At 33.7% G+C, this 16,459-nt stretch overlaps 1 protein-coding gene across 1 annotated transcript; it reads left to right on the top strand.

Annotated features, from left to right (window-relative positions):
- Nucleotides 1-9,583: 9,583 nt before the first annotated feature.
- On the top strand, nucleotides 9,584-10,500 carry LOC124935255. The gene is made up of 3 exons (XM_047475701.1): nucleotides 9,584-9,856; nucleotides 9,959-10,336; nucleotides 10,420-10,500. Exons 1-3 carry the CDS (start codon nucleotides 9,584-9,586, stop codon nucleotides 10,498-10,500), a joined length of 732 nt encoding a protein of 243 aa, XP_047331657.1.
- The last annotated feature ends 5,959 nt before the right edge of the window (nucleotides 10,501-16,459 follow it).

The following is a 16,459-nucleotide window of genomic DNA, read 5'->3' as shown; positions in this document are numbered from 1 at the left end:
AAAGTATTTGTTGTGTATAATGGAGAGTGGAAAATTGCAGTCGATGGTACTAGGTCTTTCAGTGCAAAATAATGCAAAACTATGGATATACCCCAATGTACTACATTTGCCGAATTAGTTGATATCATCTATGAGGCGATTAACATGCAAAAGTCTACATATGATTTAGTGATTGAAGTCATGTATGATCCTTCTACAAAACTTCCCCCTGTTGTTATTGAGCGAGATAATGATGTGGGCATCTATTTATCACGGGATTTTCCCCCAATAACCGAATACTTTTGTCTATAAGTACTACAGATTTTATTTCATCGAATCAAAACAGAACTATTACTTGTTCAAATAACAATTAAGGTGAAGCAGGGTCAGGAACGAAGAATCTCTTTATCATAAAGAGATTCATTTTGCAAGTTCGTTATTACGGGTAGTTCCTACAAAGGATTAGACTAATGACGTATACAATACTTGAACCGGTAGACTTGAACCTTGTTCCTACATGACCCGATCAATTCGATCAGGCACTCGCCATCTATTTTCATTGTTTAACTCTTTGACAACACGAAAAAACCATTGTTCAACTAACTCTTTGATAACATGAAAAACCAAAGGCCTCTACCCTTCCATCTGGTCGCAGTTCGTCACCTTCGTCACTATTGTGTGTCTCATTAGTAGAGAAGTACCCAAGTCAATATAGTGCACTACCACTACTTACTAAAAAACTATATATGGAGATGTTTCTCGAGTTGTTTCTCAACAGATTTTATTTGAAAGTGAAAATGAAGGAGGATGAGAAGAAGATGAACAGGCTCATCATGAACTGATTAATTATGAACGGGTTAGTGATTTTAATTATGAACGGGTTAGTGACTTCCAAGCTACTACTAGTCCTGCACCAGCAATTGCATGCACGCCGCACCGATCATCAATACCTACATCATCTAGTGCAAGAGCGTCAATGGGTACACCATCTAGTGCAAGACCATCAATGGGTACACCATCTAGTGTAAGACCGTCAATGGGTACACCATCTAGTGCAAGACCATCAATGGGTACACCATCTAGTGCAAGAGCATCAATGGGTACACCATCGATAGACCCGACAGACCCTTCATTTGCATTGGCATTAACTAGTGAAACCGTATTGGAAGTCGGTGCGTTGTTTGATAATAAAAAAGAACTTCAATTGACACTATATAAATATGAGATGACTTATCATTTTGAATTCAAAGTGAAGAAGTCACGAAAACATCTTTGGTATGTGAAATGTATGGATGAGACATGCAAGTGGAGCTTGCGTGCTGTGAAAGGTAAGTTTTTTGAGATGTTTGAAATTCGAAAATTCAATCAACAACACTCATGCTCAGTTTTGTCGAGGCCGGAGAAAAAAATGCAAACATCGGCATGAGTTATTGGGCAATGCATGAAGAGTAAGTACATGGACCATCACCATAACCACTTGCCTAAGAAAATAATTGAAGACATGCAGTCAGCTTATGGGATGTTTTTGACTTATAATAAGGTTTGGAGGACAAGGGAAACGACTTTAATGGCGGTGCGAGGAACGGAAGAGAATTCTTATGGAAAATTGCTTTCATACCTATACATGTTGGAGAAGAATAATCCGGGTATCGTAACAGATATCCAGACAGACGAGCTCGACCACTTCAAATATATGTTCATGTCTCTAGGACTCTCAATTAGGGGTTTCAAAGCCTTTTGTCGTCCCGTATTGTGCGTCGATGCCAGTTTTCTCAAGCACAATGTGGGAGGTCAATTATTGGTGGTTGTTGCATTGGATACGAATGAGCAACTATATTCTGTTGCATTTTGCGTTGTTGATTCAGAGAATAATAACTCCTGGGATTATTTTATGCATAAACTTAGAGAAGCAATTGGATTAGTTGATGATCTCGTCTTCGTATCCGATAGACACGCAAGCATCGCAAATGCCTTGTGTGTTGTTTTTCCAGAAGAAGACCACGGTGCGTGAACATATAACATAAAGATGAATATTATGGTCAAATTCAAAACTGATAATTGTCATGTGAGTTTGATTTGACTTCTCGTGCGTACACTATCCCCCACTTTAATCGGGTTTTTGACAATATCAGGTTAAAGATCATAGGATTGTTGCCTATTTGGAAGAAATTGAGTTTCAAAGATGGAGTAGAGCATATTTCCCTGGTAAGCGATACAATTAACTGACAAGCAATTATGCTGAGAGTTTTAATAGTCAGTACAGGGAAGCGAGAAAGTATCCCATTTCAGCAATGACTGAGTCTTTAAGAACAACATTACAAGTATGGTTTAATGATAGAAGACAAAAAGCGTCCAACCATCAAGAATTTTTATCTTCCACGTATGAAAAGTTATTATGTGAGGGTTTTGAGAAGGCCATATTCTATACCGTATCATCCCTTAACCGATTCGAGTTATATGTGCATGACAATGAGTCCCATTTTAAAGTCAATTTGAAGGACAAGGACTACACTTGTAGGGTATTTGAACTCTTCGATCTTCCTTGTACGTATGCACTGGCTGTTGTCCGTCACCGGAATGTGGTTTCTTATGACTTATGCTCAAGGTATTTAATCGTTTTTAACCTATTTATTTAACCTATTTTTTAATCGTTTTATTTTCCTTGTCATAGGTATTACACAACTGTGTCTTTGTTGAATGCATATGCGGAGACATGTTATTCGGTTGATGATGAAGAGAATTGGGATGTTCTCAATATTATCAAACAACGCGTGTGTCTAAAATCACCTGTAAAGGTTAAGAAAGGACGGCCACAAACTAAGCGTAGGACATCCCAAAGTGAGGTCCGTAAGGTCCCGAGACGATGCAGCTCATGTGCAGGTCTAGGACACAATAGGGCAATATGCAAAGCAGTGATGTCTGCACCATCTACTGCAAGAGCAAGAGCATCATCATCTCAGCAGCATGAGCCATCATCATCTCAGCAGCATGAGCCATCATCATCTCAGCATCATGAGTCATCATCTCAACTGTACGAGCCATCATCTCAATTGTACGAGCCATTAGCTTAGAATGAACTTGTTAGTGTTAATGTTGTTTCTGGATATCAATGTTGTTTTTGTAATGGTGTAGACTTATTACCAAGTGTAGTGTAGTGGTGTTAATGTTGTTTTTGTAATACAGGGTATGCTAGAGTAGTAGCATCTTGCAATGTTAATGTTGTTTCTAGATATCAATGTTGTTTTTGTAATGATGTAGACTTATTACCAAGTGTAGTGTAGTGGTGTTAATGTTGTTTTTTTAATACAGGGTATGCTAGAGCAGTAGCATCTTGTAATGTTAATGCTGTTTTTGGATATCAAACTACGTGACGCAACATGTGTGACGCAACTGCGTGACGCAACTGAGTGACGCAACTTCAACGCAAATGCCTGACGTAACTGTGTGACGCAACTTCAACGCAAATGTCTGACGCAACCGCTTATTACACTAGTGCAGAACCTATAAACAATAACATATAAGTCATCAACCATATTACAAAAGTTTAATATCATTACATCAACCATATTACAAAAGTTTGATATCATTACATTAACCATATTACAAAAGTTTAATATCATTACATCAACCATATTACAAAAGTTTGATATCATTACATCAACCATATTACAAAAGTTTGATATCATTACATCAACCATATTACAAAAGTTTGGTATTAACATTACAAAAGTTTCATAAATAACCTATGGTTCTACAAGTCCATGAAATAACCTGACCGCCCACTTTTCTCTCCAACCTTTCATCTCATGTGAGGTCACTTCTGCTAGATTCAGGTTTGCAGTCCAGTACTCTATATACATTAGTACAAAGATACCACAATCTCCACTCTTAATTGCTTTGGGGACTTCTGACTCTAGAAGTCTTGTGTATAGAAAAACGGAAGTAGAAGAAAGTAGAGGAAATCTTAATTTTTCTTCATCAGACAATGCCTTATCAAATATACACGGAAGCATTTCGCACATCGGTTGCATAAATTTATCGAGATTAACATAACATCCAGGATCGCAGTCATATACGTCTATGCGCTAGTGCTGTAGACGGACAACGCAAAGTATCCAGTGGACGCCTTTGATGTTCAAAGGAATATATATATCATCGCATAATTTCCAACTGGTCATAAAGTTTTTTTCATTGACCCAGAAGTATTCTATAAAGTTTTCAATGTTAAACTCAATACGATTTTTTTGAAATTTTGGGAATTCAGCAGTGAACCTAGTGGAGAGACAACAATCTGCAATTGTGAAATTATTCTTATATGTCTTTGGATATAACCAACATCTTCTTCTCAGAATGAAGTAGTATGCATCGATTTCCTGCACGATAGAAAAACATTCAAAATACAATCTACAATTGTGAAATTATTCTAACATTGAATATTACTTACCTGATCTAGCAGCCAGTTGAACCTTTTCAGCACTCGGCGAAATAAGTCCTTATCACCTTCCGAAGTTTGGAGCTCAACTTTTTTGTCGTCAGTATTTGGATCTTTAAGCCATGTTTGCAATTCTGTCAGTAGTTGATCGTCATATTTTAAAAGGGGATTGACGGTGATAGGATCTTTTAACTTGGGTAGTTTTAGATTAGGTCGGTGAACTCTTGATCATTCTTTGGCCTCCTTTTCCTTCTCGTGACCAATACGATTTTCTTAAGAGGAGTATTGCATATTTTCATATCATCTTCCTCATTTTCCTCTATCTTCTTCCCCACCTTCTTTACCGACTTCACATTCTTCTGAACATTTTTCTGAACATTCTTCTTCAACGGCTGCTTAGCCTTCACAGTCTTCACTGCATTAGCCTTCACTGCCTTCTCCCCTTCTTCTTTCGTCTCCCCTTGTTCATTCATCTGGTCAAACTTCTCCACTTCTTCCATTTTCTTCTCCCCTTCTTCATTCTCATTCACCATCTCATCGTTCTCAATTGGATCTTTAACTAAGTTCGCATTCTCATTTAATGTCGCCTCTTGAAGAATGTTCTCTATCGGATCTTGAACAACGTTCTCAACGTTCTCATTCTCATTCAATGATGTCTCTTGAAGAATGTTCTCTGTCGGATCTTAAACAACGTTCTCATTCTCATTCACTGATGACTCTTGAAGAATGTTCTCTATCGGATCTTGAACAACGTTCTCATTCTCATTCACTACCTCTTGAAGAATGTTCTCTATCGGATCCTTCTCATTCTCAACGTTCTCATCTTCAAAATTGATCTCAATCGAATCTTTCTCAATCAGATCATTCTCATTCTTAACATTCTCATCTTCAAAAATGATCTCAATCGAATCCTTCCCATTCGGATCATTCTCATTCTCAATCTTCTTCTGCTCCAATTCAACATTGTCCTGCAAAATGGTTATAATATTGGAATCTACATTATTCACCTTCTTCTACTTCTCCTACAAAATTGAAACGAAATAAGATTCAGGCCAATAGCAATGGCTAACGCACGGTGCGTCACGCAGGTGCGTCAAGCAGCAACCAAACCAAACATTTTTTCAACATCTTTTCAAATAAGCTCAAAAGGTTGACGAATTACCTGGTTGGTGACATGGTTGGCGAACTGGTTGCTTAGACTGAGAATCATCTTTTCAAACGGAATAAAGTTGTTTTGTTAATTCAATTTGATGTCTCTTATGTTTCTCTTCATCTCTTCTACATCTTTCTTCATCTTTTTGACATCTTTCTTTATCTCTTCGACATCCTTCTTTATCTCATGACGTATACACTGAACAGGAGATGCCGGTGCCCTGCGTCACACACCCTGCATCACGCACCCTGCATCACGCACCCAGCGTCACGCACCCTGCGTGACGCACCCTACGTGACGCAACCAACCAACCAACCTGTATTCAACGAATCAGGGCGAATCAATGATGTTCTATAAACGAAATAAACACAAACAATCATATGTAAACGAAATCAACACAAAATATAAATGAATATAACGAATATAGAGGAAATTTTATCTTTGGCCGTCGTCATTCGCCGTTGGAGCCGCAGTTCGCCGTTGGAAGTTCTTCGCCGCTTTACTCCATTGAATATAGTGGAATGGTGTCTCTTCGATTTGTTCTTCGCCGATGAAAAGAAGAGAAAGTCTTCTCTTCCATTAGAGTTTACGGCGGAGAAGACCTAGATGAGAGAGAAAATGAATCAAAAATGAAAAAAAATTATGACTTTATAGGGTTTCGGGTGCGTCACGCAACTGGAGTTGCGTTACGCAAGGGTATAATTGTCATTAAAAAAAGAGGATTACCAGCGCTATAAAAATTATCCCCCCATACTATACGCATTTAGGCCTATTATTAGGGTCATTTCCTCAAATTTCCCCTTATTTTGATCTATGTAATGTATATTGGTTTCACTCCTTACTGTCAATTTATAAAATTAAAAAACTTAGATGCTATCTACGCAATTGAGTTTTTTTTTTTTTTTTTTTAAATAGTGCAGATTGATTTCTCTTTTTGATCTGATAGAATTTCGACAAAGTCTATTTAGTAAATCTAGGAACTAATATTTTAGTTAATTAATGGAATAATAATTTTCCAAAAAGCTTTGCATTTCCATTTCTACACAGTAATAATGAAGCCTCAGTCATAAAGATTGAACAACTGATAATCTGACTGTGCATGAGTTTAACTTTTTGCACATTGTTGCAAGGGATTGCAAGCTCTTTTTCGATTGAGTTATTGATATAACTTAACGGAAAAAACTTGGGTTATTATTTTGAAGGGATGTGAATATTTTTTAAAAAAAAATATTTAAAAGGTATTGATATATTTAAATGAAATAAAAAATAATAATTTAAAATAAAGGTATTTTAATATTTTAGTTAATGAATTAATTGTTTTAATAGATAAGAAGAGAATGAAGTGATATTTGATTTTTTTAAGTTATTTGAATAACTCAAAATCGAATGAGGCCTAAGATGAAAATATCTCAAAAACTTGCAGGGGTGAGATTGCAAAAGTAAACAGATTCATAAAACAATTTTTTTTTTTGACCGTTTTGTCTCTCCCTGTAAGTTAGGGGAATAGAGGGAATCCGTAACCGATCCTTTCTAATGTAACATAATCACTAAACTTTTTGTGTATTTAGAAATAATGTAAGAAAACTTTGAGACTAAATTTAGGGTTGAGTCAAAACAAAATAACTTTGAGACTAAAATATCTAGCCTATCTTATCTGTTCATGAGATATATTCATGAACAAAAAAATTATTTCTTAAATATTTGAATTTTAAAAAAAAAGAATAATAGTTCTTTTTTAATATTTTCTAACATTAAGTTCAAGCCCGTTCAAGACCTTTTACTATCCCTAGGTAGACTCTTCTCCCTCAAGCATAAACTACTTTTTTCCTTTTAATTTAAACTAATTTTTAGCATAATATTTTTATTATTGTATTGTTAATATAATATAAACGATACCTTAAATGTTGCATGGATTGATAAGTCCATTCTCCGCCTATTACTATCCCTAGATAGCCTCTTCTCCCTCAAGCACAGATTGCACAATATATGGGTCATCATGATCTTAAATGGAATGGAGATCCTCCACCTGCTGGTCTAAGGTTGACAATAAATCGATCTTGGGAAATCTGGTCATTCAATTTTGTTCCTGGATCCTTGATTCACATCTAATTTTTCTAAGTGAATTTTGAAGTGACTTTGCAAAATCATCAATAATATTATTGACTGGTACAACAAATGGTTGATCAGTCTATCAGATTCACACTTTTGCCACTTCTATATATAGGCATGGAAAATTTCAGTGTATCGGGTGACCCAAACTGGATCCGAACCGATTTTGCTCCGAAAAAAACGGATATTTAAATTATTCGAAATATCGGTTCGGAACCGATGGGTACCTACACCCGAAACAGACACGAAGACCAAGTTTTTTAAAACAATTTCTGTTTTACTTATTTAATTAATTTTAACAAGTTAATATATTTTTAATTTTTATTTATGTTTAAATATAATTTTGATGAAACTAAACAAAATTTTAATATTTAAAAAAATTAGATGATAAATTAAAAAAAAATAATTGATGTGTTTTAAGCTTTAAAAAATTATTTAATAAAAACAATTATAAATATTATATTAAATAAAATAAAGGATCTACTTAAAAAATCTTTCATTTTCTCTGACCTAACGTTCATCTTCTTCCTCATCTCTTACTCTCTCTTATTTTCAGTTTTTATTGTCATAGTTGTATTCATCTTCTTCCTCATCTCTTACTCTCTCTCATAGTTGCATTCATCCTAAATTAAGTATAGCTCAGCATGTATCCATTCATGTAAACGGAGGGCAAAATAGAAGAGAATCGATGTTAGATACCCAACAAGAACGGAAGAGGAAGAACCAGAAAAAAATTTATTATACCCACCTGCAAAGCTCAGACTTCAGCCTGGGAGAAATATACAACCGATAAAAAAATAAATCTCTAACACAATACAATTATATATTGGCTCTTACCAACAGGCTATAGGTATATTTTTATAGAATAGTTGAATTTTATATGTTAAGGGTTTGTGATGGTCTAATAAAAAAAATCAATCCATAGAAACTGTCTTTTAATTTCTGGAAAGGAAATATATATCAAAAGGAAATTAATTTTATAAATTTTAACATTTTATGTATTCTATTTAACTAAAATAATTCAAAACGTCTTTCAATCAAACAGCACAAACACACTTTCTCCTTTAAACAAAAATTTAGCTAATCAAGGGTTTAAGATTAAAATTATTAAATTAGTGATTATCTAGAGACTCAGTTTTAGGAATGCTATTGGTTGAGAAAAAAAAGATCACGAGAGCACGAAGAACGAGTGGATTCATAATCACATGATTAGAAAAGGCAAACTACATCCGGGAATAAATGTGTTCAAGAATTTCGGTGCGAGCGAAAGCTAGTGAAAATTTGAAAAGACACGACGAGAACATGAAAAGAAAAGAAGTACACCCAAACAATAAAGAAAAACATATAAAAGTTTCACAATAACGTGAATTGTGAAGCTCAAAAAAATAAATTAGATCTTTATACTGAAAGGGTTATGATCAATCTTATAAAATGTTTTGATTCAATTATTATTTTTTTTTATTTTTGTGAACTTAATATTGTTATTCACTATCTTCTAAAATTTTATTTTGTTTGATTTGTGATAATTAATGTGAAAATTTATTTGTAATAGTGATATTTATCTTGATATATGTGATCTTAATATGTCTAAAGTTCAATTAAAAAACTTATTACTTTTTCAAAAGAAAAAAAATGTCATGAAACCGTTAGTGTTCTAGGTAGTAGCCCTCTTTAATACAAGATAATTAATTATCTAACTAATTAATTAAGTGACTTCATTAATCTTATTTAATTATTGAGAAGAGTGTGAAAACTGAATTTATTGATAATTAGGCTATGCAACTCTTGGTTAACCAATCTGATTAATTAAATCAAAGTATAATGATATGGGGAGAGGTAGAGTCACGTACAAATTAATGAGTATATATTAAGAACTCTATCAATGAAAATCTTACAAGAAGTGCAAAAAAATGAGTACGAAAAGGTTGAGTATGAAGCTTCTTGTTGATAAAGAAAATAAGAAAGTGTTGTTTGCAGAAGTTGGAAAGGAAGTTGTAGATTTCTTTTTCTTTATTCTTACTTTGCCACTAGCTAAAGTCACAAATCTCCTCACCAACTCCAAGAAGGAGATGATCGGTTGTTTAAGTGCCCTCTACAAGAGTGTTGAAACCCTAGATCAGACCTACATTAAACCGGGTCAGAGCAAGGATTCACTCCTAAACCCCCTTGTTTCACTTAATCAGGTTTGCATGTGAAATTAATGTATTATTATATGTTTGTTTGTTTGGAGGAGGATGGTGATTTTTTATTTGGTATAATAATATAATTGTAACTCTACATTCTAGGCACATTTGTTACTGCCAGACCAACCAATTCAAACTAGTGCCGACATTAAGATCTACAGGTGTCCCGAAACAAGTCATAGTACCTTTTTTGTTAGAGATCCAAATCTCACTTGTCAAAATCAAAGGCATTCTCCCTTTGGAGGTTATGAAATATGTGGTCGCAAAATGAGTTCTCTTGATGATTCTTTTGAGAACAAGGCAACAATACCAACTCGTGAATGTGGGGGTTTCGTAAATGGTATGATAACATATATGGTGATGGATGATTTGATGATAACACCCATGTCCACCATTTCTTCCATTTGTTTGTTGAACCAGTTCAATATTAAGGATGTTAGTCATCTTCAAGAAATCGTGGTTGATTTTGGCATGGATGAGGTAATTTATGATCTCCAAATCTCAATTTTTGCACATGTAATTAATGATTTCTGATTGATGATGATTGTTTTTATTCCATGTAGGGTCTGAAGATATTAGAAGCCTCTCTTAAAGGGAAAGAAGTCCTCACTCAAGTGTTTTCTTTCAAATGTTTTGCTAATTAGAATGCCAAATGTTTTTGTTGGGTTGTTTTTGAGTATGAATTAATATGTAATGGCATTCTATCGTTTTGCTAAACAATATGACATGAATAATTGAATTAAAAAAACAGATGCGCGACTGTTTATGTGGTATTGATTATTTAACTTTGTGTGTTTAAAATTATTAAAATCAAAAACAAAATGTTTATAGAGAATATAATTTGAAAATAGGACAATAGAATAGCTAGAAAAGGCTGAAAAAGAGAAAATAGGACAGTCTGCCTTTTTTCTATATTTATAATTTCTTATTTTTATTTTATTTGTTATGTTGTATTTTAATGATATTGTTTTAATTTAAAATTTATTTTAGATTTTGTTTGTTGTACAAGGATTAAACTCATATAATGAATTAGTTGTGGAGTTCTCTATAAAAAGTTGTATTTTATGTGTAATTAAATTTAAAACAAAATTGAAATTAAGTATTTTTTTCTTTAAATATTATTATATATGTTTTCTTAAATAATTTATTTGTATAAATTTTTATGTATTTTTTAAAATAATACTACATAAAATTATTTTTTTTTAAAAACTACTTATTGTCATTTTATTTAAAAAAAAAGACATAATTTATTTGTATCAATCTAACAAACCTAGATAAAACCTAGATAAAACGAAGTTTGGAATAAAATGAAAATGTACAAAAACATTATTACAAAACAATAAAAAGAAAAATCTAGATCGCCTTGAATAATTCTATCTTAGTGACTTTTGAGATAAACTATCGATCTCGCCTTAATAATTCTAGCTTAGTGACTTCCGAGTAGTGTATCCCCAATTATCGCAAATGATCCAATTACTCTCGTCCTCGGGTGCTCGCCTCCACGTACTAATAAGAGATCTACAATCAATCACGACGTCCCTCCACACCTCTTCCACGCTCCTCCAAACCTTTCTGTACACACGCACATTTCTTTCGGCCTATGTATGATTGACGATCGAGGTGAGACCGCACCTAAACACACTTGCTGGAAATTTCTCACTCTTCTCTTTAATTAGGGCAGACCCTTTAATCTCAACCCATTCCCTCGGAAACGAAGACAATCCCATAGTTGTGACAAATCTACTCCAAACCGAGCTAGCAAACGGGCAGCCACCTAAAAGATGATTAATATATTTCTCGTTTCCTTCGCATAAAAGGCAGTTTGTATCCGGGATATCCATATGCCTCTTGATGCTATCTCTTGTATTCAATCTCCCACGAAACACTAGCCAAAGAATGAACTGCTACCTCAGAATTATTTTCGAAGACCAAACCAAGGGACCCACTCAACAACTGACCCCCTTTCTCGGATTATCTCCCACACCTTTCTGGACTTCTCCCATCTTCTTTGGCTTCCCATGAGTGTGAGTCAACTCTGTCATTAAGATGAATTCTATTGAGGTGCTCGAGTACACGCTGTCCCCGGTATGCGCCTTAGTAGCGAATTCCATTGCCCATCTCGAACATCCCTAACCGAGGCCGCTAGACAATCTTGTCTTATTCGAACACCCTTAAACTCCTCCTTAAATACAATGGGATGATTTTCGAACCAAAGATCATTCCAAAATAAAGTGCCCCCACCGACTACCAACCGAATGTCAAACAAAGATATAGTGTTGCCCTTGAGTTTTAGTATCTTTTTAAGTGAACATGTTATTTCGTCTTTGATCTTGCTTGTCCATATACTCATTTAACCCAAATTGAATATTGCTTTCGTTCTATCGCCCATAAGTGCTTAAACGCGAGCACTTTATTCCACTCGATGCAGCTCTTTAACCCAATACCACCCTCTTCTTTCTATTTATAAAGATCTGCCCATTAAACATTGAAACAAGGAGTTGTGAAATTGTTATGAATGGAAAGTTCGTGGAAGGAAAAACATGGGAGATCATTAGAACAAAGAAGGTGGTGGTCGATTAGCATAAAGTAGTCTAGTCTTCAAAGGTTATACCTCGAAACCAACTCAATCTTTGGATGACATTCAGGAAAAGATTGACGACAAAAGACAAAATTAAGAAATATATATGAATATTACAAGCGTCAATAACCCAATCTGCGTAGTAAAAGAGGAATGCATTGACCACTTGTTTGGAGACTGCGCATTTGTATCCAAGTTGTGGATCAATTTTGCTCAGAACATTAATATCACTAAATTTCCAGGTATGTTAGGATCGACAACAAGAATAGAAAGGGGTTGAATATTGTTGTCCTAATTATCACTTTCAATTCAATTTTAATCATGTTAGAGATTAAAATCTGTTTATATTCTTCAACAAATCGTCACAAGCTCTTGAACAGTTTCAAATGCGGAAATGCTTTGCTAGATTTGAAACGGTAGATGCAAGACGATAAAATGCAAAAAAGTAAATGACACGAGAGTTTTATAGATGTTCGGAGATAAAACTCTTACGTCACCCCTTCTTCTGTTTCTAGAAAGATTCCACTAGAAGGCTTGACTTGTATAACGTCTATACAAACCTAGTCAGAACTCGGGACTTAACAATTGTCTGTTCTAAACTCCTAGCACTCACTCTGTTGAACAAACAACGTTCTGTTCAACTTACAATGCTGAATATGCTCTCAGATATTACAGTAATTTATCTCTCAGCTTGACGTAAATGAAATACATAATCTATATATATATAATGATGCTTAATTTTTAAAGTGTCCGGATTGCCGGGTCGAGAGCTGTGGTTAATTTGGATACTTGGGTCGGATTGTGGGTTGACCCGTTTTTAAATTTAAAACAGTTAAAAATAAAAATGCTAGAGGTATGTTTCGAACTTGCAACCTAACAAAACAAGTACAACTCTTTAACCAACTAGGCTACAAAAACTTTATATTTTAAATTCAACACCAAATTTGATAAACGCGGGACGTTTTAATATTAATATAAGTTCAACTTTTTAACTAACTAATCTATATATATATAATGATGCTTAATTTTTAAAGTGTCCGGATTGCCGGGTCGAGAGCTGTGGTTAATTTGGATACTTGGGTCGGATTGTGGGTTGACCCGTTTTTAAATTTAAAACGGTTAAAAATAAAATTAAAAATGCTAGAGGTATGTTTCGAACTTGCAACCTAACAAAACAAGTACAACTCTTTAACCAACTAGGCTACAAAGACTTTATATTTTAAATTCAACACCAAATTTGATAAACGCGGGACGTTTTAATATTAATATAAGTTCAACTTTTTAACTAACTAATCTATATATATATAATGATGCTTAATTTTTAAAGTGTCCGGATTGCCGGGTCGAGAGCTGTGGTTAATTTGGATACTTGGGTCGGATTGTGGGTTGACCCGTTTTTAAATTTAAAACAGTTAAAAATAAAATTGCTAGAGGTATGTTTCGAACTTGCAACCTAACAAAACAAATACAACTCTTTAACCAACTAGGTTAAAAAGACTTTATATTTTAAATTCAACACCAAATTTGATAAACGCGGGACGTTTTAATATTAATATAAGTTCAAGTTTTTAACTAACTAATATATAATGATGTTGAGTAAATGGATAATTGGGTCGGATTGTGGGTTGACTCACCCATAAACTTAAAACGGTTAAAAATAAAATAAAAAATGTTATCCGTAATTTTTTTTCACGGTTTTTATATTATTACTCGTGCAAATGCACGGGCTAAATGCTAGTTATTAAAATAACTCAATTCCAACCAACTCTTAATATATTTTAAATTGAAAATTATTTTTCAGCTTTTATACAATTTTTTTATTAATCATCTCATTCATTTTCATTGTATATTAATACAGTTTTTGAATCTTACTCAAATTTATTCATAATTTTAAAATAAATAAATTGTTTAAATAATCAATGATTTAATTTTTGTGTATATATAATTTTGATTAAGAAGGTTATATAAAAATTAATTTTAAAATATTTAACCAACTAGGTTAAAAAGACTTTATATTTTAAATTCAACACCAAATTTGATAAACGCGGAACGTTTTAATATTAATATAAGTTCAAGTTTTTAACTAACTAATATATAATGATGTTGAGTAAATGGATAATTGGGTCGGATTGTGGGTTGACTCACCCATAAACTTAAAACGGTTAAAAATAAAATAAAAAATGTTATCCGTAATTTTTTTTCACGGTTTTTATATTATTACTCGTGCAAATGCACGGGCTAAATGCTAGTTTACTTATGAAATATGAGCTAGAGAGAGTAAATTGATCGAGAGTTGTGAAGCTTATTGTTGTTCGACTTGTTAATTCGTTGTATGACTTCTTAGGAAAGTATCTATAACTAGTTTGTTGTTCTACTATGTTGTTCTTTTATATTGAAGCTCAGCAACTGTCGATTCTGATTCTTGGATACATGAATTGACTAGAAGGATTTGCCATACCAAGAATCTAGGTATTCAGGGATCCGTCGTCTAGAAATCTAGGGATCCGTCATTTAGAAAATCCAGGGATTTGACGTTGTACTTTGATGTCCTTTTATATTGAAATGTAGCAACAGTCGATACTACTTCGTAGATACGTGTCGACTTTCTATTGGTTGAACATTAGGTGACAGTTGTGTTAAGCTGATTGGGAAGTGTGCTGATAACGAACGCGGTTGTTCGCTATGATGATGAGTTATGTTGATAAGGGAGCGATTCTTTAGACGACTGCTGAAACAAGGCGTCTACTCGCACTTCTTTAGACTGCTGCTGAAGCAAGGCGTTTGCTCACGCTTCTTTAGACTGCTGCTAAAGCAAGGCGACTGCTCGCACTTTCTTCAGACTGCTGCTGAAGCAAGGCGTCTGCTCGCGCTTCTACAAACTGTTGTTGATGCAAGGCGTCTGCTCGCACTTCTTCAGATTATTGTCGTCAGCTTTGCTGCCAATGCTTTTTGAGTTGTACCTGCGCATTAAATATTTGCACAACTTAGTTTTATTCACTTATGAATGCATCATCAAAACTATATCGTATTGATTAAACTTAGTTTTATTATCCTAAGTTCATTTTAATCCATTAGAACATTTTTCTTATTTCAACTTAATTAATTATTTCTCTTTTAATTAATTTTTCTTTTTCTTTATTTAACTAAATCTAACAAGATACATGAAGCAGAATCATAGAGCTTGTAAAGAAAAAGACTAAGGGTGATAACTTTTATGCGAATGTTTTCAAATGCTTTTTAGAGTTCTGGTCTACAATACCTAGAGAGAAAGAAATACAAAAATTTATAACACGAATAAGAGAACAAAAGAAAAAGTTTGGGATGATATTGTTTCTGATGACAACACTCTTTTACATATACATGGAGGGAAATTCTAATTAATGAAGACAGTTGAAAGCTCAGTCAAAGATGAAATATTCCCTATAAAATCATTACAAGGAAATGAAAGTCCAAATAGTTCTTGTTTGATGACTTGTTTGTAATTCAATTGTTTATTGTTCTGTTTGTTCTGTAATTCAGTTGTTTGAAACTCATTTAGTAATTTTTAAAAAACTAAGGTCTATCTAGATTTGTTTCTTGAAACTAATTTTCACTCTTTTGATGTTTTTAATAAAATAGCACTAAGTTGTTTTAAAAAAAAGATCTGCCCGTTTAACCTAGCTGCCCCTCAAAGAATCCAACTCATTCATCACCTTTTTCGGAAGCACCAATTGCTGAGACCAATTCCCGATTAACCCCATGACGACACTATTGACCAACTCTATCCAGCCAGCGTATGATAACTTCTTCGCTGCCCATTCCGTGATAGTATTCTTGACATTTTCAATAAGCGGACAAAATAAATTTGTATTAGGATAAGAAGAGAGAACATAGACATTGGTCTATAAATATTGTTTATTAAAAATATAGTATTCCTCCTAATATTTAAAAATTACTTGAAAAGATGTAAATTTATTCATTATAAAAATAAAAGATAGGGAATATACTTTAAAACCATGTCTAATTGGGAATAAAAATAAATAGAT

The sequence above is a fragment of the Impatiens glandulifera genome, chromosome 4 (assembly GCF_907164915.1).
Source record: "Impatiens glandulifera chromosome 4, dImpGla2.1, whole genome shotgun sequence".
Classification (NCBI taxonomy): Eukaryota; Viridiplantae; Streptophyta; class Magnoliopsida; order Ericales; family Balsaminaceae; genus Impatiens; species Impatiens glandulifera.
Note: the sequence above shows the minus strand (reverse complement) of the source record. Positions and strands in the feature narration are given on the sequence as shown.

Coding starts and splice junctions, on each gene's coding strand:
- LOC124935255 (XM_047475701.1), top strand. CDS start 9,584: ATGAGTACGAAAAGGTTGAGTATGAAGCTTCTTGTTGATAAAGAAAAT. Junction 9,857..9,958: donor CCCTTGTTTCACTTAATCAG/GTTTGCATGTGA, acceptor TCTACATTCTAG/GCACATTTGTTACTGCCAGA. Junction 10,337..10,419: donor TTGATTTTGGCATGGATGAG/GTAATTTATGAT, acceptor TATTCCATGTAG/GGTCTGAAGATATTAGAAGC.